This window comes from Oryx dammah, unplaced genomic scaffold (assembly GCF_014754425.2).
Source record: "Oryx dammah isolate SB20612 unplaced genomic scaffold, SCBI_Odam_1.1 HiC_scaffold_26, whole genome shotgun sequence".
Classification (NCBI taxonomy): Eukaryota; Metazoa; Chordata; class Mammalia; order Artiodactyla; family Bovidae; genus Oryx; species Oryx dammah.
In genome coordinates this window covers 21,640,738-21,667,459 of record NW_024070210.1, presented here as the reverse complement: position 1 = coordinate 21,667,459, position 26,722 = coordinate 21,640,738, and the positions used below count along the sequence as shown (strand labels likewise).

Sequence of the window (26,722 nt, the reverse complement as noted above, 5' to 3'; positions counted from 1 at the left end):
GCCCACAGTAGTATATATAATGGTCATCTGAGTTAAATTCACCCATTCCAGTCCATCTTAGTTCTCTGATTCTTAGAATGTTGACGTTCACTCCTGTCATCTCCTGTTTGACCACTTCCAGTTTGCCTTGATTCATGGACCTAACATTCCAGGTTCCTATGCAATATTGCTTTTTATAGCATTAAACCCTGCTTCCATCACCAGTCACATCCACAACTGGGTATTGTTTTTGCTTTGGCTCCATCCCTTCATTCTTTCTGGAGTTATTTCTCCACTGATCTCCAGTAGCATATTGGGCACCTACCGACCTGGGGAGTTCATCTTTCAGTGTCCTATCTTTTTGCCCTTTCATACTGTTCATGGGGTTCTCAAGGCAAGAATACTGAAGTGGTTTGCCATTCCCTTCTCCAGTGGACCTCATTCTGTCAGACCTCTCCACTGTGACCCAGCCGTCTTGGGTGGCCCCACATGGCATGGCTTAGTTTCATTGAGTTAGACAAGGCCGTGGTCCGTGTGATCAGACTGGATAGTTGTCTGTGGTTGTAGTTTCAGTCTGTCTGCCCTCTGATCCCCTCTCTCAGTGCCTACAGTCTTACTTGGGTTTCTCTTACCTTCGACGTGGGGTCTCTCTTCACAGCTTCTCCAGCAAAGCGCAGCTGCTGCTCCTTACCTTGGAAGTGGGGGTAGCTCCCCTCGGCCGCCACCCCTGCCCTCGGGCACGGGGTAGCTCCGCTTGTGCGCAGAGTATATCATGCAAAATGCTGGGCTGGATGAAGCACAGGTGGAATCAAGATTGCCAGGAGAAATATCAATAACCTCAGATATGCAGATGACACCACCCTAATGTCAGAAAGCAAAGAGGAACTAAAGAGCCTTTTGATGAAGGTGAAAGAGGAGAGTGGAAAAACTGACTTAAAACAACATGACAAAATTAAGATCATGGCATCTGGTCCCATCACTTAATGCAAATGGGGGAAACAATGGAAACAGTTACAGACTTTATTTTCTTGGGCTCCAAAATTACTGTAAATGGTGACTGCAGCCATGAAATTAAAAGACACTTGCTCCTTGAAAGAAAAGCTATGACAAACGTAGATAGTGTATTAAAACCCAGAGATATTACTTTGCCGACAAAGACCTGTCTAGTCAAAGCTATAGTTTTTCCAGTAGTCATGTATGGATGTGAGAGCTGGACCATAAAGAAGGCTGAGTTCCAAAGAAATGATGCTTTCAAACTGTGGTGCTGGAGAAGACTCTTGAGAGTCCCTTGGACTGCAAGGAGATCCAACCAGTCCATCCTAAAGGAGATCAAGCCTGAATATTCATTGGAATGACTGATGCTAAAGCTGAAGCTCCAATAATTTGGTCACCTAATGTGAAGAGCCAACTCATTGGAAAAAACCCTGATGCTAGGAAAGACTGAGGGTAGGGGGAAAAGGGGGCAACAGAAGATGAGAAGGTTGGATGTCATCACTGACTCAATGGACATGAGTTTGAGCAAACTCTGGGAGGTAGTGAAGAACAGGGAAGCCTGGTGTGCTGTAGTCCATAGGGTTGCAAAGAGTCAGACACAACTGAAGCGACTTAGAACACATGTATTAAAGGTATACAATTTTCATTTGTAAATCATATCTCAGGAAAGCTGGCAAAAAAGAAAAACAATAGGAAAAAGAAAATGTGTGTTCATTATTAGGAATCTATTCCTGAGCACAGCTGAAAGGCTGGAATTTTATAGGGCAAGTGGAGTTTTACCTTCAGTACTGCAGGAGCCTGGAACCTTAAATGAGTTGGCAACTGAGAGAAGCTACTGGAAAAAAAGGGGAAAGACTGAAAGAAAGGTCCAGATTTCTCCAGATGGCACCTTACACAGCAGTGTGCTGCAGTGTGAGAAGTATGGACTTAGGATTCAAACCAAATCCTGCCACTTTCCTTTATTCAGCACATATTCGAGTGCCTACCATGTTCCCAGAAATGAATTGCTTGGTGATCTTAGGTAGACAACTGTTTTGAACTTCATTTTTCTCATCTGGAAAACTAAAAGTAACACACCTCACTGGGGATGTTTCGAACATGAAATGAAATAAATACGACGTAAATCATATATTCAGAACATCAGCTCTTTGTTTGAGTCTGCAGTGCACCAGGACCCTGAGTTTCCACCCTGACTTACTTTCTGATAAGACTGGACAGCCCTGGCCCACACTCGGGCTGGGGCAGCGGACTGGCATCCTGCTTGGTGTGTCTTCTGCTAAAGTACCCGCCAGACATCCTGCACTCCCACCAGCTGGAGCAGAAAACACAATGGAAGTAGAAACGGCTTCTAACAAGCCTGCCTTGGCTTGATCTGGATTGGTGAGTTGAGGTAAGCAGGAGCCATTTAGTACCTAGTGGACCTTCACACTCACGCTGCTTGCCTCGTGGCAGTCTTTCCACCTCTCCCTGACTATCATTAGCTAATGTCTATTAGGATGTCTATACAGATGTCTATAGACATCTCTGGCTATAGACCAGAGGTCTATGTCAATAGACCTCTGGCTAAGGTCTATACAGATGTCCTGTATGCAGAGAGAAGAGGCAAAGATTGCTTTCTCTTTGCCACTGAAGAAACCTGTGCTCAATTTCTTCCACTGAAGAAATGGATGGAACAAGATGGTGCTTTCCCAGGAGCCATCTGGGCTCACCCAGCCCTTCTTCTTGGGAAGGACTTCCTCAAAGATGATTCCAGGCATCCTGCCTTTCTCCCACAACTGCAGAAGCAGCCGGATGGGCAGGCTGTTGATGCTGCCATGTGGGTGCTGCCAGGAGCCCACCTGCCTGTGACTGCCCCTGCAGCCGGTCAAATGCTGCTAGGAGCTGTAGTTGGGAACACAAGCCTGCAGCCCCAGCTATCGCCCAAAACCAGACAGATGCCTCTGGTATTCGCTCTCGGAAAACTGATGGCTGTGCGTGCTCTTTCCTCATGTTTGTCACCTGCCACTCAGAGTCCCGCCCTGATCCCCTGACCAGTGAACTCCACACCACCAGCTTCCAACACAAGTTTTCAGGCTCCCGTCTGGAAAAAAACAGAACTCCCAAAGTAGGAAATTTTCCAAGCATTAAAGCATGTGCCCCAAATAACCCCCCAATGCGTGAAATGTCTACTTTGTATCCCCTCTGAGGGTTCTCATCATCTTCCTAGTCCTGTCTCTTTCCTTCTGATGGACTCAGGCCCTGGACCCTGCATTATAGCTGAGCCTAAGATGTTCTGCAGGGCAACACGAGCCAAGAGGGGAATTCAAATAGGCCCCTTTGGACAGGGAGAAACAAGGGGATGCTCCCTGGGCTTAGGACCCCAGGACTTGGTTAGGGAAAAGGTGCCAGGCTGGAGATGGCTTTTGTTAAGCTCCTTCTTAACTAGGTGGCTCAGATGGTAAAGTGTCCGCCCACAATGCAGGAGATCCGGGTTCAATCCCTGGGTTAGGAAGATCGCCTGGAGAAGGAAATGGCAACCCCCTCCAGTACTCTTGCCTGGAAAATCCCATGGTTGGAGGAACCTGGTAGGCTATAGTCCATGGGGTTGCAAAGAGTCAGACACGACTGAGCGACTTCACTTTCACTTTTCTTAACTAGACTCATACTATGTAGACCTGGGAAGGCCTCAGAGGACCACTGAGTGAAGATCATAAATTCAAATGCCTACAGGGAGAAGTCAAGCAGGTTAACAGTGAGAGAAGTGGGCAGGTTGAAAGACAACAAGATAGTTGCTCTGTAGAGAATGCCATTTTAGGCATTACAGTATAAACTTTTACAAAGGCTTCTAAAGGTTGATGAGTCAGAAAGTGGCTTGCCTGGGAGGGAGTGAGGAGGGGACGCTGAGTAAGCATGAGCATGAGGGAAGCTTCTGGGGTGATGGAAATGCACTGCGTCTTGCTTTGGGTAGTGGTGACTGTGTATCAGTTCAGTTTAGTTCAGTCACTGACTCTGTGTTTACATTCATCAAATAAACTTCATCAAACAAATACTTAAGATCAGTATGTTTTGTCATACTTTAATTAATACTTCAATTTTTTACTTTTTACTTTGGCAAATTAATAAAGTTTATCTATAAAGTGATTTGACACTCAGGCTACCTATTTGCAGTGCTGGAGAAGACTCTTGAGAGTCTCTTGGACACCAAGGAGATCAAACCAGTCAGTCCTAAAGGAAATCAATCCTGAATACTCATTGGAAAGACTGATGCTGAAGCTGAAGCTCCAATACTTTGGCCACCCGATTCGAAGAGCGGACTCACTGGAAAAGACCCTGATGCTGGGAAAGGCTGAGGGCAAGAGGAGAAGGGGAAGACAGAGGATGAGATGGTTGAGTGGCATCTCCAACTGGATGGACTGAGTTTGAGCAAACTCCAGGAGATGCTGATGGGCAGGGAAGCCTGGTCTGCAGCAGTCCATGGGGTCTCAGAGTCTGACACAAGACTTAGTGACTGAACAACTACCTATTTGCAAACCTCTGTTCCAATCGGACTTATTTATCTTACAAGTGAGGCATCTAGAAACCCTGAGGAGGAGGGTTTTCCCAAGCGCTCAGAAGAAACCTGCCTGCCCAGAGATGGCTGCGGCGCCCCGGCCAGGGGTACGGAGACTGCAGCCTGGTTCTGTTGGCTGCGTCTCACCGCGCAGATTCGCTTCCCTGCGTTTGGATCGGTGCCCATAGGCGGCGGTGCTAACAGAATCTCTCCGCAGGCGGTCCCCAGGGTTTGGACAGGCGTCTGCCCTCGCCTGAAAGTGAGACGATCAACTAGAGCCTAGAGCCGCCGAGAGGAGCGGAAGTGGATGGAGCGCCAGGCCCCAGGGAGCACGGGCCAGGCGCGCAGACAAATCACGGACACCAGCGGCACGGACCGTTCGGGACTGGCACTGAGTGCCAAATTCCGACGCCGGCAGCCAAGTTCTGGGAAGGGAAATCTGATCCGGATGGGGGCAGCGGTGGTGCAAAGTGAGACCCACCTGAGTCGGGCGGGGAGGGGTTACCAGCCGCGATGGAGTCTCCTCTCCCGGCGGGTGCTCGGGCACCGGCCGAAGTCTCACCTGCTCCCTGCCCTGCCCGAGGAGGTAAGGGGTCTCCGCCCTAAAGGAGAGAAAACTAAGGCTCACTGCCGCTTCCCCGCGCCTCGTAAGGACTGAGGTGGGACTCCAAGCCCAATCGTCTGCTCTCCCGCATCCAAAACGAGTTTAAGGATCTGCAGGGGTGACTTCAAGCCCGTCACAAAGCAGACGTGCCCCCGGTTTCGATGTAGGCGCCCCATGAGAGAAGGAGCCCGGGGAGAAATGGGCCCGCGGGGCGGGGGTGGCGAGCTGGGGCTGCGTCCCGGGGCCAGGCTACCCGCCGGGACCTTCCGGATGCACGGAGCCCGGCCCTCCCGCCGGCGCCCGCACTGATTGGCGCTCGCGGCCGGCCTCCAGCCAGCTCACCTGCCCCTCCCAGCCAATCGGGGCCACCAGAATTGGGGCTGTCGCAGGGAGAGGGGGGTGATGCTGTTGACTGGAGGCTGAGCCTCCCTCCCCGCCGGGCCCGCCGCAGCCCGGAGCCCGAGCCGCAGGCTGCGCGCCCCCTCGTCCCTAGCCGCCGCGCTCCGGGACCCGCGCACTTGAACGCCGCAGCTCCCGGGCCGCGCCGCTCCGCGTCTCCGCCGGCTGGGACGCGCCCAGACGGCGCCCGCCGACGTCGCCTCCCCGCAGCCTCGCGCCGAGCCCGCCCTCGCCCAGAGCCCCGCGTCCCTGCCGGCCCCAGGGAGCGGGTGGGCCCGGCCGCGGGCAGCCCCGCCGAGGCAGGATGTTCACGTCCAAGTCCAACTCGGTGTCGCCCTCGCCGTCTCTGGAGCAGGCTGACTCGGACGCGCTAGACATCAGCACCAAGGTGCAGCTCTACGGTGTGCTGTGGAAGCGGTCCTTCGGGAGGCCGTCGGCCAAGTGGTCCCGGCGGTGAGTGCCCCTCCCGCGCCAAGTGAGGGCCACCTGGGGAGGGAATCAGGGCCTAAGGACCCCCTACCGAACCCCTCCCTGCCGTCCTGCGCCTGCCTTCCTTGTGACCTTGGCCTCGCCCCGTTTCGCTCTTCGCTGGCTTCTCCTGGAAGATGTGGATCCCAACCTCTGACCGGATCACCCCTGCCCGAGGCTGGTGGAGCTAGGGTGGGGCCGCTGAGTTCTCTGTGGAATGGATCTAAATCGGATTGGGGAGAGTGGGCGCGGGCGGAAGAGATCGTGGCCGTGGTTGGAGCCCAGTTGGGTCAGATTGGGCCGTACTCTGCCGCGGAGAAAGAAGCCCTGTCTTCAGCCAGCCTCCCTGGGACCCCGCCCCCAATTCCATCATATTCACATCCCTCTGCCCCAGGCTCCTAGAAGTGGGCTTAGAGGTGAGGCATGGGTGCCCTACCGTCCACCGCCCACTTCCACCTACCCAACAACCGGGTACACGCAGGGAAGGAGCTTCCGAAAGGCACTGGCCAGGGGAGAGAGGAAGGGCCTGGGAGAGTCTGTGCTCACCCCTGGAGGAGTCTTACTGGGAACTGGGGCTTCCCAGGTGGAAGCTGGGGCTTCTTTAGTTGTAAAGAACCTGCCTGCCAATGCAGATGTAAGAAACTGAGTTTGATCCCTGGGTTGGGAAGATCTCCTGGAGGAGGTCATGCCAACCCACTCTAGTTTTCTTGGCTGGGAAATCCCATGGATAGAGGAGCCTGGTAGGCTACAGTCCTTGGGGTCACAAAGAGTTGGAAACGACTGAAGCGACTTAGCATGAACATGCACTCATCTGTGTCTTTAAACTGGGCCTACGGAAGGGAGGCTCCAGTGCTTCAGGCAGAGAAGCTGGAACAGAAAGGACTCTTGGGGGCTGGGGGAAGGGAGATGGGGCAGGACTGAGGATGGACGGATCCTGTCAGAAGGACTGATCCTGTGGAAGGGGTGGTGGGTACGGTCAAAGCAGCCTGGGTCTTCAGCATCAGCTTCCAGGTCCCAGCTCCAAGGCCACTCCCTAGAGGCCGGTAGCCACTCATAACTGAGCCTGGAAGGTGTTGGAGGAAGGAGGAGTTCGCAGCCCTGAACTTGCAGGAATCTCCCAAGGCTGGTTTCAGGAGCAATGGGCCATCTTCTGGAAAGTTTTCACCTTCAGGGCAATCTCAGCTCTGAGATTTGCTGTGTGATGGCTCCTGCCTGGAGGCATGACCCTGTCAGGAAACTAGGAGGGGGTCTAGATGCCCCTTCCATCCCACCCTGTGCGTCTGCCCCTGAGCAGGGGGGCTTCCTGTGTGCGCAGGAACACAGTCCAGAGGGACATGGTAATAGTGGTTTTGATGTTCTGCTTTGATGAATAATTTAATATGTCTACAGAACAAACGGAGCTGTGGATGCTGTTTCACATTTTACACACCTGGCTTCTGCTGGACTTCTCTTTGGGGTTTAACGGGATGGCGGCTCCTTGAGTTCCTCCAAAGTTAAGCTTCTCTCTGATCCCCTGAGTGGAGGCCTGGTGCAGCAGAGAAGCCATGCTGTGAGGGGTTTCCAGGGCTGAGCGGCAGCTCTCAAGCACCAGGAGCAGGCTTGTCTCTACCAAGGGCATCAAGTGGGTGTGGGGAGGCTGCTTATAAATTCAAGAACCATTAGCAGAATGCACCCCACCACCTCCTTCTACCTCAGTTGCTCCAGGCAGACAACACTCCTCTGTTGGGTCTAGCTGCTGTCCTTGGTATTACCTTTGGGCCTTGTCCTCCAAGACATCCCTTTCCATGCATTTTCGCCTGTTGGTATTCCTAGTAAGTGCTAGGGATCTGCAACCCCCAGGTCTGTCCCCTAGCGCCCCTCACCCACAGGTGTGGGGACTTGGCCCCTGCATCTGCAGTTGATTCCAGGGCTGGGAGGCATTGTGGAAGTTCCCCAGCTAAAAGCACAGTGATGGAGCCCAGGGCCTTGGAGAGCTCTAGCACCCCTGCCCCAAGAATCTCCACCAGTAGCTCCCACAGCCACTCAAAAAATCATCCAGCCCAAGTCAGAACAGTGTACATGCTCTGCAAAGTCAAGTCCTCCAACCCCCTTCCAAAGAGATTTTCACACTCTTGTTCCTTCATGGGAATTCTGGAGTTGCCCCTGTGCAAAGATTCCTCCTTCCCTGGGACTCAGGAAAGAGCTAACATTCCCCTGACCTCTCTAGGCCTCTGTCCATGCTCACAGATAAACACACACACACACACACACACACACACACACACATGTGATTTAGCCTTGGATCAGCAACAGCTGGCCAGAGAGGGTCTGGAATGGGGTGGGGGGAGGCCTGATGCTAAGCTTAGCCCCTTCACTTCCCAGAAGGGCCCCTTGGGCCCCAGTTACCTATCTGTGGCCTCTTTGGACTCCAGCTAATTAGCAGCCACAGGAAGGCCTGGGGAGGGGGCACTCAGGCCTGCCGCCGCAGAGCTCTGCTATTAGAGCGATCGATGCCATGGTTGAGGGGGGAAGCAGCTAAGAGGAGGGGGCCTGGAAAGGCTCCTGAGCCACATAAATAACTCATGGGCAGGATGGGAGCGGCTGCGGCCGGCTGGGTTCTGTAAAACCTCTTCCGCTCAGGGCCTGTCTCAGGGCCTGTGCCGCCAGCTCCTAGTGCCTGAGCAGCCCTTCCCTTCCCGGGGTGGGAAGATGCCCTCGAGCTGAAGGGCCAGCTTTTTTCCCCCATGAACAACAAAAAGAGAAAGGAGTCCACAACATTTTTTAGCAGTAATCAGAGGATCTGGGAGAGGTGTCTAGAGGGTGACTCCTCCCCCTCACCTATGAGCAGTGGAGACGCAGGTGCTCAGAGACAAGTAGGACAGGAGTGAAGCCTCTCTGCCTGGGCCGTCGTCAGCCGCGCGGTGGCACTGGTCCAGCAGACAGGCCAGCTCTCTCCCAGGGCTTCATTCTTTTCCCAGCATTCCAGTTGTTCAGTCGCGAAGTCACATTCGATTCTGCTACCCCATGGGCTACAGCATGACAGGCTTCCCTGTCCTTCACTGTCTCCCGGAGTTTGCTCAAACCTGTGTCCATTGAGTAGATGATGCCATCCCACCATCTCATCCTCTGTTGCCCACTTCTCCTGTTGCCCTCAGTCTTTCCAAGCATTGGGGTCTTTTCCAATGAGTCGGCTCATCCCATCACGTGGCCAAAATATTGGAGCTTCAGCTTCAGCATCAGTCCTTCCAATGAATATTCAGGGTTGATTTCCTTTAGGATTGACTGGTTTGATCTCCTTTCAGGGCAATCCAGTCCCTAATCCCTCTCCACATCTCCCAAGGCTGGAGCCTCTGATAAGGAGGGCCCAGCTGATTCCTTCCTGCATCTGGGACGTCTACACTCGTGTCCCTCCTCCTCCCCCAGGTATAAGGTGACCGGTGGGCCCTGAGCGTCAGCTCACTCTTGCGGAGCATCGGCGGGTCCTGCCTCAGGGAGCTGAGACTCACAGTGTATGCTAAGTGCCAGGGGAACCCTGGAGACGAGGGGGCCTCATGTCCCAAACTCAGGCCACAACCTGCGCAAGTGTGGGAAGATGCTCTGTGCAGCTGGTGTTCATCCTGCCAAAAAGACTTGAGGAGACTCTCTTCCCACAGAGATTTGGGTCCGGGAGTTTCAGCCTTGGCTCTGAGCACCGCTTCCTAAAGGCGATACTGTGACACTGTCCCAGAGGGCTGCGGGAGGAGAGCTGGCCCATCACCTCCACTCAGGCTCAGCTTCACTCCAGTGACACTGAAACTTGGTCTCGCTTCCTGGCGCACATAGCATTTCTCGCAGCTGACTGGGAGGTGTCCCCCAGCACGGCTAAAGCATTTCTGCCTGTTCTATCCCAGTCTGCAGGCCCCTCTATTATTTTTATAATCAACTTGTGCTCTCCCAGCTTCTTTCAGAATGACAGTGTTTGGTGGTGGGCAGTGGCTAGGTGGCAGCTCAGGGTTCTCCCCAGATCCGTCTAAGATGGTGGCATCAAGGTTGTTTTGAGTCCTTAGTTTAAGTATGATCTGGGTACAATCTTCAGATCATAGTGTAGCTGTAAGATGAAATGGCACCCATTATGTCAGGCTTCACTGGGGTCACGTGACGATTTGCCTGGCCTGAAGTTAAATGAGTTGCTTATGCAAATAAGACATACTTCTCCCTCCCCACCCCCAGGAGCTGTCACTAGAGGGTATTGATGGGCTGCTTGAAAACAGGGGCCAGAACTCAAGCGGAACACTTTCAGGCAATTCAACTGCCTTACGTCCAAGACTTGGAAATATAAAGCAGTTTCTTTTGAGAGCGGTTGTGGCCCTGGTGGCGAGTGAACCCAGGCTCAGAGGCAGGTGCCCTGAATTCCAGTCCCAGCTCTGCGGGTGACCAGCTGTGTAACCCAGGCCAAGGCATAGCTGCCTCACATCTCACTGGTTGGCAGTGTCTCATCCGTCAAATGGAAATGGATCAAATTGTGGCATTTAAACTCTGTTCCATGGTGATTGTAAAGGTGCCTTAACTCTACCACAGGGAGGTGGGGGGCAGAAGGTGGGTTCCAAGGTCCCCTCCTACTTCACCCAGTGCCTCTGCATTATTGCCTGCTTGGCATAGTAAACTTGTCTTTCCTATGTTGTTCAAAGAATTCTGCTAACTTGTTTTTGATTTTTTAAAATTGGAGTATAATTCCCAGGTGGCTCATGTGGTAAAGAACCTACCTGCTAAAGCAGGAGACACAAAAGATGTGATTTGATCCCTGGGTTGGGAAGATCCCTGGGAGGAGGAAATGACAACCCACTCCAGTATTCTTGCCTGAAAAATCCCATGGACAGAGGAGCCTGGTGGGCTACAGTCCATGGGGTCGCAAAGTCAGACGTGATTGAGTGAGCATGCACACAGTTGCTTATGATGTTGTGTTAGTCTCTGCTGTACAACAGTGTGAGTCAGCTATAGGTCATATATATCCCCTCTGCTCACATTGTTTGGAGCCCCTTGTACTTGGTGATCTTTACATAAACCCTCACTTGTCATCACCCATGTACTTCACAGGCAGGATTTCTGCTGTCCTGCCATCTCAGACCTAGAGCCAGACAAGTAGCAGAGGCCAGGGTGGGCATTCCCTGAGTGTGCCAGGCTGCCCAGAATGAACAAAAAGGGATATGCACTGGGAGCTGTGTCGTTTCTGCCACTTCTGAAAGGGACACTTCTGATAAGCCGTCCTTCCCTGGCTCTAGGATTTACTTGACTCCACACGCCACACCCCCTTTCTCAGTGCCCGAGGAGCTCAGGGCTGAGGAAGCCTGGGTGCTGCTCCTGTTCTGGATGTTGGTGTCCCCAGGAAGAAGAGGCCGCCAGGCTGCGTGTCCTGCCTTCCTGGAACGGGTAACCCATGGCCTTTCACACTTCCACAGGCCAGGGTTTCCGCTGATCCCCAGGAGCTCTAAGTTCTTGTTTCCTTATCTGTGGATGAACGGGCTGCCCAGCGTAGATGCTCCTTGTTGCATTAGCAGATGTGGACCCTGGCTCCTTCCTCAGTCTCCCCCAACATCCCCACCGCCACACTGATGCACCAGCCTCCACACAGGCTTTCTGGGGGCCTTGTAGACTGTGTGAAGGGAAAGTAAATGTTCAACTCTTTGCGACCCCATGGACTGTAGCCCACCAGGCTCCTCTGTCCATGGGATTCTCTAGACAAGTATACTGGAGTGGGTTGCCATTTCCTGCTTCAACATGAAAAGGTTTGTCAAAGAGCAGGGTGGAGAGGTATTTAAATCCCAGAGGTACAAGCACCTAGTTGGGTCAGTTCCCTCATTTCCTGAGCCTTCCAGATACTGCATCTCACTACCACCAGGGCTGGGATTGTTCTCTGCTGTCTCTTGACCCTGTAGGGCCCAGGCTCTTGGCTCTTCCCTGCATCCTCTCTCCTCTGCCCTCTCCCTTCCCCCACCTCCCTTCTGCTCTCCAGGATTCCCCCCCCACTCCAAGTTTCTCTCACTCTGTGACGCAACGCCCTTCCCAGCCCCTACACTCACATGTGGCTTTGCACTTCCAAACCTTCAGGAGCAGTGTAGATGGGCCTTGCTTCGCCAGGACCCATTCAGTTTAGAAGGTACTTCTGGGTCTAAGTAGCCTTTTCTGCTTGCTTCCAGCTGGATCTACTGTGAGGCCCATGTTGACCATCAAGCTCTGCTTGAGCCCTTGTTGCCTTCAGGGCACTGAGGAGGGGAGTAGAGGTGGAAGCAAAGCTGAGGAAAACCTTCCTGGGCTCCCGGGTTCAGCTCGGATGGCACCTTGCCCACCTGGCCCCTCAGTTAGTGTCCTGGCCCTCGTGTCATCCCAGGTTCTGCCCTCCCTCCTTTGTCTGTTCAGCAAGCTCTGCTGACTTTTATCAGCAATAACCAAGAACTCTAATCTGCCCCTCTGCCCAACTGTGGAGCCCTCCGAGACACCTCCTCCACGTCTAAATCTGCAAGGTGACCTCACAAGGGCCCTGTCTGAAGCCCGCTGGCAGCTCCTGTCATCTGCCACAAGGGGCCCCACTTTCTCACAGGGACCACAAGCGCCCCCCCCCAGTGTCTAGTCCCCACTGCTGTCTTTGACTTGAACTCCCCTCTCGCTCCCTTCCCCCACACCACTGCTCACCCCGTGGGCACTTAGCTGCCAGCGATACCAGGCGTGTTCTGATAGACTTGAGACACAGTGTTCGTTGCATCTGCTGTGCCTTCTGTCTGAGATGCCCCTCCACTTCCCTCGTCCTCTCAGTTTCCTAGACACTCCTATTCATCCTTCCAAACTCTGCTCAGTTATCACCCCCTCTCGGAGAACATTCCGGGCTGGACACCCAAACCATTCATTCCTCACCCATCTGTCCTCTTCCTGTTTCTCATACGAATTTACAAAGCGGCAGGGTACCCTGGTGCTTTACAATGTTCCCAGCTCCCCACTTGCCAGCTGTGTAACCTGGGGCATGCTACTTAACCTCTCTGTTCTCCGCTCGTTTCATCTGGCTCATGTGAGGAGTGAATGGTTAACAATCATTCTGATGTTATTAAAACAGTGCCTGGCACAAAGGAGGAGCTGTGTAAGCATTGGCTGGGTTTTAAATTATTGATTTGTACAATCAGTGTTTGCCTATAAGCTCCCTGAGGACAGGAAATCATCAAGCCCAGACTGTACCAGATTTGCTCATGCTCTCTGACCTGAGCTGGCCAGGGGCTTGCAGTCACCTTGCAGAGAGAAGCTCTAAGAAGACAAATCACAATGCCAGGTCTGAAGCAGTAAGGAGAGCCAAGAGTAGTGGTGAGAGGGGCCGGGCGTCAGAGAGCAGAGCGGCTGAGAACCTGAACTTTGTCAGCGTGTTACCCAGCCAACTTTGCTTGCCTGACACATGGCAAGCCAGATGCTGAGCCACCCAGCTTTGCAGCAGAGAAAAGGTCAAATCTGCCTCCCCAGAGGCAAGCCGCTTGGGGTATTTATGGTCTAAACAAGAAGGGAGTCTGAGGCATGGGGGGAGGTGACGGGAGGAGGAAGATGAAGGATCTGTCTTCTGCACAGGCGCATCTGAGTTACATGCTTCTTTATGGAAGGTGTGTGCAAATTCCAGGGAAGTCTGAAATGGAGGGAACCTGGGGCTGTGACGTCAAAACGTCACCTGTGGGGCGAACAGGTCTGTTCTGTGCAGACTCTGATCAGATGTGTTGGGTCCTCCTGGTTTCAGCCAGTTTGTTGTGTTACAAGCAGAGGGCTTTTAAGCAAGCTGTTCCCTTATCTGCTGGTCTGTTAAGACAAGCTCAAGAATTTGCGGTAGTCACCAGTTTCTGTTATGGATTTTTCAGCCCATGGGACTTTCACTCCTCCCCTATCTCTTGATTCAGTTCCTCGGCTTTGACAGAAGAGGACTACATTCTGCTGATAAGGGTGGAAGGCCTATGGAGAATTAGAGGAATGGAATTGTTTTGCATTTGATTGCAAACATGGGACCATGTTTTGGATCTGGGTTTTTTTCTCTTTTGAAGGCAGGTGCTTAGTCTTTATGTTGAATAATCATCCTATGAATTAGAGTTTGGGGCTTAAGGATACGTGGCAAAGAGCAAGTACAGAGTTTTAACAAGAAGGAATATAAATCCTAGCCAGCTCACAAAAGAATGACAGTTTAGGGGACTTCCCTAGTCGTCCAGTGTTTAGGACTTTGCCTGCCACTGTAGGGGGTGTGGGTTCGAACCCCGGTTGGGGAGTTAGGTCCCACAAACCTTGGGGCCAAAACACCAAAACATGAAAAAAACAGAAGCAATATTGTAGCAAATAAAAGACTTTAAAAATGGTTCCATATAAAGAAAGAAAATCTTAAAAAAAAAAAAAGACAGTTTAAGTAATCCCTCAGATATAGATCTATTTCCTGATGGGATCCACGAGAAGATATTTCCTAAGAATCCAGGTTCTTGGGGTGACACTTGTTGGAGCAAAGTTGCATAGTTTTTTCTCAGTAGGTTTTAACTTCCAACGTGGTGTTAGTATATACATAACATGAGCTACTGGCTGCCACACACACGCTCCTTCTCTGCTACAAACCTCAGCATCTCAGCATTTGGCTTGCTGCACGTCGGGCAGACAAACCTGGTCTGGTAACAAGCTGGCAAACTGAGTTCCCCGTCTGCCCCTTACTAGCTGCTGAATCTCTCTGTGCCTCAGTTCCCTCACCAGTGAAATGGAAATACAGCCCCAACTCTCAGAGTTGTTGTGAGAGATTAAATCAGATAATGTCAATAAAGCACTTAGAAAAGTGAGCGTCTTGGTACCTGGTAAATTTTCCTTCATCTAGAGGTGAAATTCTTTAAGACCAGAGAGAAGAGGCAGCCAGGGCAGACATAAACCCTTTACTCATGCACACACTCTGGGCTTCACTGAAGCTTAGGACTAGACAGGGAGACCCCAGGGGCTAGGACTGGAGACGAAGCTTTGCCCAGGACTGAAGTTTGCCTGGGTAGAAGGGTGGGCTTTGGACAGGAGGGAGGGGCAGGTGCAGGAAAGGGCTGTGTATTTGGAGGACAGTGAGTTGGCCAGCTGGGCTGAAGCCAAGAGCTCTTGCCAGTAGGAGTTTTTTGAGCACAAATGGGAAAGGAGGTCAGCGGAGGCAGCAGCAGACACTGAACCTAATAATAATAAATATTATTAGTAGTAATAAAAGTAAATGTTTAAGGAATATTTACCATGTGTCACACAATGTTCAAAGACTTTATGTGAACAACTCTTTTCATTATCCCAACAACCCTAAGAGATATATGTACTATTAGTGTTTTCAAGTTCCCCTGGGGGACCAGAGCCCTAGAGAGATCAGAGGACTTGCCCTGGTCACACTGCTGGTAAGTGGCCGAGTTCTGACGCTTATCTACCCCAGCCTTGACACCTACTGCCTTTGGCCCATCTGTTTCCTGCCCAGGTGATGGCCCAAAGGCCAAAGCAGCTTCTGAGGCAATGTGGTATGGAAGTAGGAACGGAGGCTGTTGTCTGTGTTTCCAGTCCCGGCTCCACCTCTACCCTGGCTATATGACTTTGCATGTGTAGCTTCATCTCTTAGCCTCAGTTTCCTCATCTGTAAAATGGGAACAAAAAGCCCTACCTTCCAGGATTATTACATGGATCAAATACTGATGCCTAGGGCTTCCCTGGTGGCTCAGACAGTAAAGAATCTGCCCGCAATGCTGGAGAACAGGTTCGATATCTGGGCCAGGAATATCCCCTGGAGAAGGTAATGGTAACCCACTCCAGTATTCTTGCCTGGAGAATTCCATGGACAGTGGAGCCTGATGGGCTACAGTCTACGGGGTCGCAAAGAGTTGGACACAGCTGACCAACTAACACTTTCACTTTTTCTTTCACACTTTGCATGGAAAGCAGCACATGAGAACAGCTAAGCAACCAGTGACTATCTCCAACCCTTATTCAGTGAGCCCAACTCTGCAGGACTCAGAAGGAGGCAGCCCCTGGCTTGTGGTCAGAATGGAACCCCGGGAGTAAGGGGATGTTGGAGGAAGGGGCAGGAAGAGGAAGCATCCTTCTGTGCAGGGGCACTCTAACCTTGGGCCCCCACATGCTGCAGAGAAGCTGAGAGTCATCGGCTGGAGCAGCAGGCAGGCACTGAGACAGGGTTCCAAGCAAAGCCAGCCCTTTGGGTCCTCGAAGTGATCTTGCCAGATGTCCTTGCCAGCCAAGGAGTCACCCTCCTCCTCCAGGTCCATGCCAGCTTCCTTCCCTTGATTCCCATCCCCACCCAAAGCAAACCGAGAGCAGCTGCAGCCAGACCAGGCTTGGCATGCATGGCACGTGACCCTTCATGACCCCTGTAGCCATGGGAGCCCCTAGCTCTGCCAAAGTCTGAAATAAAGCATGCCCTGGACATCCGTCTTCCCTGCCTCTCAGCGGGCACAGAGAGGAGGGCCGTGACATCCTACGTGGCAGACGGGTGTGGAGGACTTTTCATGCCTTCATCCGCTGGGTCCTTTCCTGTCCCTCCTGTGCTCCCAGCCCCAAAGAGATCGCATGCCTGACCCCCTAGCCCTCCAGCAATGGTCTGTCCTCAGCCCGGCGGCCAGCCTGAGCCTTTTGCTGCACGAATCGGATTGGGTCACTCCCCTCAGGACCCTCCAGTGCCTGTCCCTCCTACTCAGAGGAAAAATCAGCCTCTATCAACTAGCAGTCTGACTTTCAGCAGGTCATGTCACCTTTCTGCTTCATTTCTGCCCATAGAAAATGCAGACACCTGTCTCACAGGATAATGAAAGTGTTAGTTGCTCAGCCATCAGTGACTCTGCAACCCTGTGGACTGTAGCCTGCCAGGCTCCTCTGTCCACAGAACTCTCCAGGCAAGAATACTGGAGTGGGTTGCCATTTCCTCCTCCAGGTGATCTCCACCCAAGGACTGAACCCAAGTCTCCCGCATTTCTGGCAGATTCTTTACCGTCTGAGCCACCAGGGAAGCCCTTATCGGATAATAGTGAGTGTAACTATTTGCAATAATGTATTGCTTGGGGTAAGTGCTAAATAAATGTTAGCTTTATCATTAATGCTATTATAGTAGCCAACAGGGCCTTACACAATCTCTACCTGGTTCCCTCTGCTGCAGCCACACTGCAATTCCTTCCAGAACCAGGTACACTTCCATTCCAGGGCCTTTGCACCTATGGCTCCTCTGCCTGGAACATTTACCTTTCCACAGATGATGCCTTCAGGCTCTCCTTGACCACTTTGTTTAATATCAAAACCTCCCCCAGCCACCCCTCACCCCATTGATCCCCCTGCTTTATTTTCCTCTATAGCATTTATCAACATCTGGTACTTTGCAAGTCTTTCTTTTTAACTTATTTACTGTCTGCCTCCCCACTACACACACTCAAGTATATGGGAACAGGGATTTGTGTCTCTCTTGTCCACATCTCTGTCCCCGACACTCAGAACATTGCCTGGCACAGGTGGGAGTGCAGCGATTATTTGTTGAATCAATGAACGTTTCTTCATAGCAGCCTCAAGAGATAGATACTCGCAGCCTCATTTTGTAGAGGAGCTTTGAAGGGAAGACTCTGCAAGGCTGGGAGCCGGCTGGAGGCTGTGGCTTGAGGGATAGGGATTGTTTGCCTCCAGAGCCCCATTCTGTCCCTGCCCATGTGTCCAGTGACCATCTGTCTGCCACACTCACCGAATCCCTGGCACAGTGCTTTGCTCTGAGTGAGGAGGGGTCTCTAGAAGTGTCACAAAGGCAAGAAAGTATTTATCTTGGTCAGCTCAGGCAAATACCATAGCTTGAGTAAACAATCTGTTACACTGTTAAACCCTTCTGCTCAACAACAGAAATTTATTTTCCTAGGAGGCTGAAAGTCTGAGATCAGGTGCTGACATAAGCAGGTTCCTTCTGGGAAGGACTCTCTTCCTGGTTTGCCAACGGCCGCCTTCTCACTATGTTCTCAAGGAGCCAAGTGGGAGAGCAAATGCTTAATAGGATTGGATTGTGGACCCACTTCTTGACCTCATGTAACCTTAACTACTATCTAAAGACCCTATTTCCAGGAACTGCCTTGGTAGTCCTGAGGTTAAGAGTCCACCTTCCAGTGCAGGGGCTGCAGGTTTGATCCCTGGTTGGGACTGGAGAGCTAGGATCCCACATGCCTTGGGACCAAAAAACCAAAACATAAAACAGAAGCAATATTGTAACAAATTCAATAGAAACTTCAAAAATGGTCCACATCAAAGAAAAATCTTAAAAAAAATATAAGACCCCATCTCCAGATACAGTCACATTGGAGGTTAGGGCTTCCATTTATAAATCGGGGGGAATACAGTTCATTCCATAGCAGTATTTGGTAACCACTGAAAGGGGAGGAGAAGGGTAGAGGTGGTCCTGAGTGCCCTGTCTCCCATTTTTCTGTGGGTGACAGGACTGTGGAGATGTGCCACAGTCTAGTCCTGGCTCTTCTTCAAATTGGCAGAGTGATGAGCAGTCTCAAATGATCCTCACAATAACCAGATGAGGTCCACGTTATCACTCCCATTCTGCAGGTGAATAAACTGAGGCTCAGAGAGGCAAGCTTACTTGGTCTAGCCCCTCCCCCTCCCCCCACCCCAGGCTGAGAAATGACAGGTCTGTGTTCTTATCTGCTCTATGAATTTCCTTGGAAACTGTCAGGGGACATCTCTCTTGTCCCACAGGGCTGAAGGACCATGACAGGCCCTCCAGACAAGAGTGAGCACCCAGGGTGTCGCAGTGGTGCTAAGTGCCAAGTGCATGGCCCGTCAGCACGTACAGGAGCTGGTCTGGTCACCAACAGTGACCAGATGAAGAGAGAGAGGGTGGGCATTCCTGGGAAAACTGTGCACTCTTTTGCAGGATCATGTAAGACAGAGTGAGCCGGGAGGCAGTGAGCTTAGTGTTCATGGGGCCAAGGGGCTAAAGAGCAGAAGTGGCAGGAAGGCTGAGAAGGTGGGCAGGGGTCAGGTGCTAGGGGGCCCAGAACGTGTCCGCTGTTCCGCAGATGGTGGTATTCATGTGTTCTTCCTCCACTGGAGGGCGGGGGGTGGCAGCGGGGTGAATCGGCTTTAGCAGGAAGTCACCTCTGAGGTCCACAGCTGTTCTGAATGTCTGGCTGGGCTGAGAGGGTCCATGCAAATAAAGAACATGGTTGGGGTGGGGTGCACAGCAAAGGACAGAGCTGAGCTTTCCTGGGGGACGTGAGACGGCAGCTGTTGGCAATCACAGTGACCCTCCCACTGTAGCTGTGGCCTCGGGAGGGTCCCATGGCTGGTGGCACCTTCAGAGATTCACCAGCCACTTTTCGAGTCCCTCCCAAGAGGGTGTGTCCAACCCAGGGTGTGCCAGTGAATGTTTAACCACTTGCTTTCTTGGGGGTGGGGTGGGGTGGAGCCCTTGATGTTTTGTAGCATTTGATGATTTCCATGGTGTAAATATTCCCCCTCTGACTGATATCAGCTACCGGTATGATGTCACTGGACTCAGAGCAGGGCAGAGTCGTGCTGTTGGCCTTCATGGGCCCATCTGAGCGGTGTTTCCAGCTCCCCGTCGTCCCGTGGCTCCAGCAGTGGCATTAGCAGCTGCCCAGGAGGATGGAGCTACCACTCTGGGCTCTCAGGTCCAACTGGATCTTCTGGTGTCTTATCTAGTCATCAGTCCTGTGAGAGTCCTCTGGGTGGGATGCAAGAGTTCCACCTGTGGGCATCAAAGTCAGAAAGCACCAAGGGCCTAGAGATCCCAAAGTGAAAGTGTTAGTCGCTCAGTCGTGTCTGACTCTTTGCGACCTCATGGACTGTAGCCCGCCAGGCTCCTCTGTCCATGGGATTCTCCAGGCGAAAATACTGGAGTGGGTAGCCATTCCATTCCCCAGGAGATTTTCCCGACCCAGGGATCGAACCCACATCTCCTGCATTGGAGGTGGATTCCTTACTGTCTCAGTCACCAGGGAAGCCCTAAGTTAGCCCCAGGGCCCAGAAAGGAGGGCTTGGAACATCTAAGACCAAAGGCCACGCAGGTGTCACATGTAGGCTGCAGACCTGGCCTCACCAGCCTGGTACCCACGTGCCATTTGATTGTCAGTCTTCAAGATCACTTGTCAAAAGACCCACTTTGGAACTGTGTGTCCTCCAGCCCTGCCCGTACCTGAGGGGAAGGACCACAGACACCCCCCTGTGCCAAAGGTGGCGGCTCGGCGGCTGAAGGAGCCAGCTGTGGAGGCTGCCTGTGGGCTCCCACTTCCGCTTGTCCGCTGGTATGAGGGTGGGCTGCCTGTTGGAGAGGGGCTGGCCAGCTGAGGACTTTGCCTGGATGTGGCACGTGAGTTGGCAAGGATGAATCTCAGTAGTGTCCTCATGGGCTCCCCACATGAGCACAGATGCCCCAAGGGTGCTCTTGTTGTCCCGAGAAACCTCACCCCTTCTCTCCTGTTTGCCCCTCCTCCCCGCCACCCACTATAGGTTTTTCATCATCAAAGAGAGCTTCCTTCTTTACTACTCTGAGAGCGAAAAAAAGAGCTTTGAAACCAATAAATACTTCAATATCCATCCCAAGGTGAGGGGCCTCTCCCCAGGGCACAGTGCGGGAGGGCCCAGTGGGAGCAACAGGGGACGGTATCCTCTGCGGGGAGGGTGCTCTTCGTTGTCTTGCTCTGGTCCCACAGCAAGTCTTTGTGGGGGGTGCACAAACCACCCTGGTCCCCTCCCAGGCTGTGTCCCTCTGGGAGAGTTCTGGTCTGGCTTCTAGCCTCGAGCCTTTAGCAACACCTGGATATTGGCTGAAGGCTCCCAGAGGCCTTCGGTGACCTGGGCTGGGTGGGGGGTGGGGGCCATTGTCCTGGTTCTTTCTCAGGGTGTCATCCCTCTGGGCGGCTGCCTGGTGGAGGCCAAGGAAGAGCCCAGCATGCCCTATGCCATGAAAATCTCCCACCAGGATTTCCACGTGAGTAAGGCTCTCTGCTTGGTCTGGGCTCCGCAGGGACAGAGCAGATTCCCTGGGACCCCAGGCTCCCCAGGGGCATCCCCTCCAGTGGGCTGGCCTGGGAAGAGTGTCAGTAACTTGGGGACATGGGTGAGAACGCAGAGCAGGCCTGCAGAGGCCGAGTGGTGGTGCCCGGGGTGGCTCCTCTCAGGCACACCTGTGTCTTCTCTTCCTGGCAGGGGACCATCTTGCTAGCCGCCGAGTCGGAGTTTGAGCAGACCCAGTGGCTAGAGATGCTGCAGGAGTCTGGGAAGGTGTAAGTGCACCTGGGCAGGAAGGGGGGCAGCCTGAGGGTCTGGAAGGGGAAAGAGTGTGGGCTGAGCCAACCCTGACCTCCCTGCCTCTCGACTGGGATCCTGGTGGGCACGGAGACACCCTGGGAGAGGGCAGGGTGGGGAGCACAGGGCTACGGGGAGCTGGTTTGTGTGGGGAGTGGAGACAGACCAGATTTAGAGCATCTTTGGGGAGCCTTCTAAGTGAGATTCGAGCAAAGTGAGCTTTGCTTGTTTAGAGTCACAGGGAGCAGATGTCACCACTCTCGGGAGCAAATCCAGTGTCACTAGAAGTTGGCAGCCTCCCGACACCCACCCCATCTCCCCAGGCCCTAATCGTAGCACAGACCAGTGGTTTGCAGATGAGAGCCCACGTGAAGAAACCTCCAGCCCGACACAGCCCATTTGCACACAGACCCTGTCTCGGCCTCTGCCTATTCGTTGTGGGCTGTGCTTTCAGTTCCATAGATAATTCTGAGTGGTGCCCTGGGCCAGGCCTTGTGGCAGTGGTGGGCGTTCAGTGGTCTAGAAAGCAGTCCAGGAAGCAATCTCTTTCCTGTTCCCAAAGTGCTATTAGCCCAGCCTCCAGTGGCCCACTTTGCAGCCTGGACCAGCCTCCGGGGACTGCAATGGATCGATGCTGGTGGCATGCCCAGAGTCACGGGGACCAGGGTGGGTGCGGCTGGGATTCTGGGTAGGAAGGATGATGAGGACGTGCTATGCACATCCTCTTTCTCCTCCGGCCTTCTGTTTTAACAGTTGTGTGTGTCTTCCTCTTCTCTCCTGTTCCATCTGCCCTCCCTCCCCAGGACTTGGAAGAATGCCCAGCTGGGAGAAGCCATGATCAAAAGCCTGGAGGCCCAGGGGCTGCAGTTGGCCAAGGAGAAGCAGGAGTATTTAGGTTGGCTGAGGGATGGGCTGCAAACAGGCTGTCTGGTGATAGCATTTCAGGGCCAGGGGCTGCAGCCCAAGGTTTGGTGCAGGACTGAGGGAGCGTGTCTTGGGTAGGGGTTTAGCAGGCTCCGAGGAACCGGAGACCAGCCCGGAGCCCGGGGGGCTGTATGGCATAATATGAGTCCTCTGGGTTGGCATGACAGGAGGCAGGAGATCCTAGTGGTTAGGAGCCTGAGCTCTGGACGCAGCTTTGTCATTTATCCATCAGCTGTGTGGATCTTTAGGCAGCTCATCTTAAGCCTCAGTTTCCTCACCCTTAAACTGGAGACAAAACTAGCCCCCAACTTTTAGTGGCAGTGGAAATGCCTAGAAACACTTGTCAGGTGTGAAGCAAGGGCCCCACAAATGGAGAGGATGTTGCCCCCAGACCCGAGTTCTCACCCCCAACCCTCTTTAAGGCTCTAGGCCCATGTGCCCCTGATTGGCTAGTGGCTGTTGTTGTTCAGTTGTTAAGTTGGGTCTGACACTTTGCGACCTCATGGACAGCAGCATGCCATGGACTGCAGCACGCCAGTCTTGCCTGTACTTGACTGTCTCCCGGAGCTTGCTCAAACTCATGTCCATTGAGTAGGTGATGCCATGCAACCATCTCATCTTCTATTGCCCCCTTCTCTTCCTACCCTCAATTCTTCCCAGCATCAGGGTCTTTTCCAATGAGGTTACCTGGTAGGCATGCTCTGTTTGAGAAAGAAGACAGTAAGTCTGGGAGGTTGGTCCTTTGCCTGGGACCCTCTCCCTTACTGCCTCCTTAGACATGTGGGGACCAGAGCACTGACTCCTCTCTGCCTGCTCTAGACACCCTCTGCCCCCAGGACCTGCCTCGCCTCACTAGCCAGACATCAGTGCAAAGGTGAACAGCACGCTGTGGGTGCAGAGGCCCACTTGAGCTTCCAGAGATGAGCTGCCATTGTCTTCTGAACATACAATGCGAGGTCATTGCCCGCAGAGGAGGGCAGCAGATCAGGCCAGCACCACGTTTGTAGCCCCAGGAGCTGGCCCCCCCCCCCCCCCCGGCCCCTCAGTGGCTCCCCCGGCTGGCCCTGGGGCCAACAGTACCAACCTTATCCTTGGAAGGAGCTGGGGGCAATGGAGGCGTGACCCCTGAGGCAGTGGCCCCTCAGGACTGGATCTGCAGTGAGCATCTCGTGAGAGTGTGTCTGCTTGTTTTGGCAGACAAACTGATGGAAGAGACCGAAGAACTCTGCCTTCAGAGGGAGCAGAGAGAGGTAGGGGCACACTGGGGCCACTCCCCACCGCCTCCCGCTCTGTGGGCCTTTTCGCAGCCGCTGTGCACTGACCCGTGTTCCTAGCATTAGGGAAGGGTGTAGGGGAGGCGGGTTCCCAGACAGCCTGCTGGGAAATCAGACGGGCAGAGCAGGGAAGCCATGAGATGGCAGTGCTTGGGACTTGCTGCCGCTTTTTGGCAAGAAGTGTGTTTCTCGTTACCAATCCCCGGGGAGGAAAATAATAAAGAAAGAGCCATTCAGAAATTTTATAAGCTGTGTCAGGAGGCAACGAGCTTCTTGTCACTTCTGATATTCACAGGAGGATGAGGTGGCCTTTTTCATCCAGAGGGACTTCTGGCCCCATAAAGGTGACTGGGTTAGAAGATATCAGAGGTTCCTTCATCCTCTAAATGTTAACAGACAAGTTTTAAGGAGGCCAAGCATTGGCCGGGGGCAGCCTGTGGGGTGAAGGAGACCCTTGCCTCGGATGAAGGCCAGGGCTGCTGAAGTACAGGTTATTTGGGATCTCCATGCAGCCCTGGGCCTTGCCTGTTCTGAGGAGTCACGAAGGGCAGTGTAGGGTAGTGGTTATCAGTGCTGACTTGAAGCCAGGCTGCCTGTGTCTGGATTGGACCTTCACTGCTTCTGACTGTGTGACCTTGGGCAAGTTACCCCGCCTCTCTGAACATTAATAGCCTTAGGTGAAAAATGGGGATAATAATAGAACCCATCTTATCAGGTATGTTTTGAGGATTAAGTGAGATGTGATATATATATAAAGTGCTTAGCACAGAGTACATGCTTAATGAACATATATGTTTGTTAGTATTACAATCGATAACTGTGAGTCCATCCTACAGTTGAACTGCCTGAGCTCCAAGCTGCAGAGTGGCATGCCCCGGCACACCCACAGAGGGAGGGCCTGATTTAGTCCATTTCTCTTTGCCTGGTTCCTGTTGCTTATCTCTCCCAGGCAAGTTCAGGGCTGGGCTCAGTGCCTGCTTCTCTGCCTTGATTCTCACAAATCTCTCACCATTCCCAATCACCCTCCCTGGGCTTGGGAACAGACCTGACAGGCAAGAAGCATATCATGGGGAAAAAAAAAAAAAAAGAAGAAGAAGCCTCACGGCGCTGTTGCACCCTGAATACTGCTGGGGCCTTTCAGAGTACCTGGCCTAGGATGGGCGCTCAATAATGCTGTGGAATGGCTTAATATTTTTAATCCTTATAATTTTACATTGCATCTTGATTTTTAACCAGTAGGATAGTCCACCCCCATTTTTCTTCTTCCAAAATGTTATCAGATATTCTTACCCATTTTTTCTTCCAGCTGGACTTCAGTGCCATTTTGTCAATTACAAAAACCCAACCAACCAAACAAATAGAGAAGGAAATCTGCTGAGGATTTTTGTTAGGATCGCACGGATTTGAGGATTGGTGTGGTGACGGCATTGAGCCTTCTCCCCCCAGCTACATGTGGCCCCCCAGGATCAGGCTCTTAAATGGGTCCCTCCTGTATTAGAGTGTGGGCATTTTCTTTTGACCATTCTGTACATTTTGAGAAGTGAGACGGGGTAGATTGTCAGCAACTTAAAGGCAGGTAATTTAGGAAGCCAGGGGATGGGATGGAGTGACAGATACAGCCACTGGCAGGGGGAGACAGACTTATCCATCAGAGAGGCTAAATCTGGGGCAGCAGTCAGCCCGAGGAAAATTTAGACACTCTATCTAGGTCTTTAGCCAGGAAATGAGGCCAGCAGAGACCCACTGCTCACAGGCCTCGCTTAAAGCCCTAGCACGCTGAAGGAGGGAGGCCCGCCAGCTGTGAATTTCCTGGGGTTTAGGTACAAAATGTGAGTGAGACTCACTTGAGTCCAGGTGGTGCCCCGGTGAAGGCTGCCCTGGGCTGGCAGGAGGGAGAGGAGTGTGTTCAAGTTCACGTTTCCGGGGCAGCTGTGTGCTCTAGATGGAGAATATAACTCTCTGAGTCATTCTGTCCAGGGTTTCCCTTCTTTGCCTTGTTCATCTCTATTATGGATCCACCTGCCCCCTTCTCCTTCCCCATCTGCATCCAGGTCACAGAGATGCTCTGGGAGTGCCTTGCTTGGGCCACTTAGAAAGGCATGTGGTACCCTGCCCCAGTGATAAGTTGAAGATTCTCTGATCTTTAAGAGGTAGTTTGGTTTAAAAGGAGATGCAGGGTCTGGTACCAATCTATCACTGGCTGTGTGACCGTGGGCACATTTGCCTCTGTGTTGCTCCAGAAAGAGGATGGCTGTACCTGGCTGGCTCCCAGGTTGCTGTGGGGCTCATTGAAACAGAGGGCAGAGGCTGCTTTGTGGACCGGTAAGGCCCAGGCCAACGGGCGCTGTGTGATAGTGCAGCTCTGACATCCTCAACGTGGTAGAAAGGGCCAGGAACTCAAGGGGCACGAGCTGAGAGTTCAAAGGGCACTGTCCTGGGCTCTTCGGCCCTGAGATCAGAAGATAATGCCTTTAGGACTTCCCCAGTGGTCCAGTAGTTAATGTTCTGTGCTTTCATTGCAAAGGGGGTGGGTTCAATCCCTGGTCTGTGAAGTTCTGCCTGCCGCATGGTGCAGACAAAATCAAAAGAAAACAATGTTCTGCGTTTCTCCGGAAGACAATGCCCTTCCTTGGGCACAGGTCCCTCAGGTGTCCCTGGCTCCATTGGGCATGGTCCCATCACTCTCATCCCCTTCCTCTTCTGATTGACTGTGAGAGCTCAGTCTGCACGTGGGCAGGCACACGGGAAATCAGAAATGCCCAGGACCCTTCAGGCAGGGTTCTTGGCTGTGGAGTGCGCCCAGTCAGAACTCAGACTCTTGGAGCTGGAAAGGACCTCTCCCTTTCGGTGAGACTCTCAGGTGACCTCCCTGATGGGTGTTGATTGTGATTCTGCCACGGGCAGCTTTGGAGGTGTCCTTTGCATTATTGTTCCATTATTTGAAAGCTCTTCTTTCCATGGAACTGGAATCTGCTTTCTACTGACTTCTTTCCAAGCTCAGACTTTGGCAACTTAAGTAAATCCAGCAGTCACTGACAGGAGCAGGATGTGGTGGACGAAGACTTCAGCTGCTGTGGGTCTCAGCTGACCACAGCCTGTAGCAGGGGGGCCTCACTCATGCCATCTTGGGCTGCATGAACAGGAGCTTCTAGCTGCTCCAGGTTTCTAGACTGTGTGTACCACTCCAGTCAGCATTCTTAGGCTACACTTGGACATCGTTTAAGAATCATCTGGATGAAATGGAAGGTGGGAAAGAAGTGAGCATCCAGGAAGACGATT

At 52.7% G+C, this 26,722-nt stretch overlaps 1 protein-coding gene across 1 annotated transcript in view; it reads left to right on the top strand.

Annotated features, from left to right (window-relative positions):
• The first annotated feature begins 5,772 nt into the window (after window positions 1-5,772).
• The window catches only part of PLEKHD1 (pleckstrin homology and coiled-coil domain containing D1), a 31,527-nt gene continuing 10,577 nt past the window's right edge, over window positions 5,773-26,722 (top strand). The window contains exons 1-6 of the mRNA XM_040226205.1: window positions 5,773-5,957; window positions 20,448-20,541; window positions 20,839-20,928; window positions 21,147-21,223; window positions 22,049-22,140; window positions 23,367-23,419. Of these exons, the coding sequence (XP_040082139.1) occupies window positions 5,809-5,957; window positions 20,448-20,541; window positions 20,839-20,928; window positions 21,147-21,223; window positions 22,049-22,140; window positions 23,367-23,419 (555 nt within the window). The 5' untranslated portion in view covers window positions 5,773-5,808. The remainder of the gene's footprint in view (window positions 5,958-20,447; window positions 20,542-20,838; window positions 20,929-21,146; window positions 21,224-22,048; window positions 22,141-23,366; window positions 23,420-26,722) is intronic.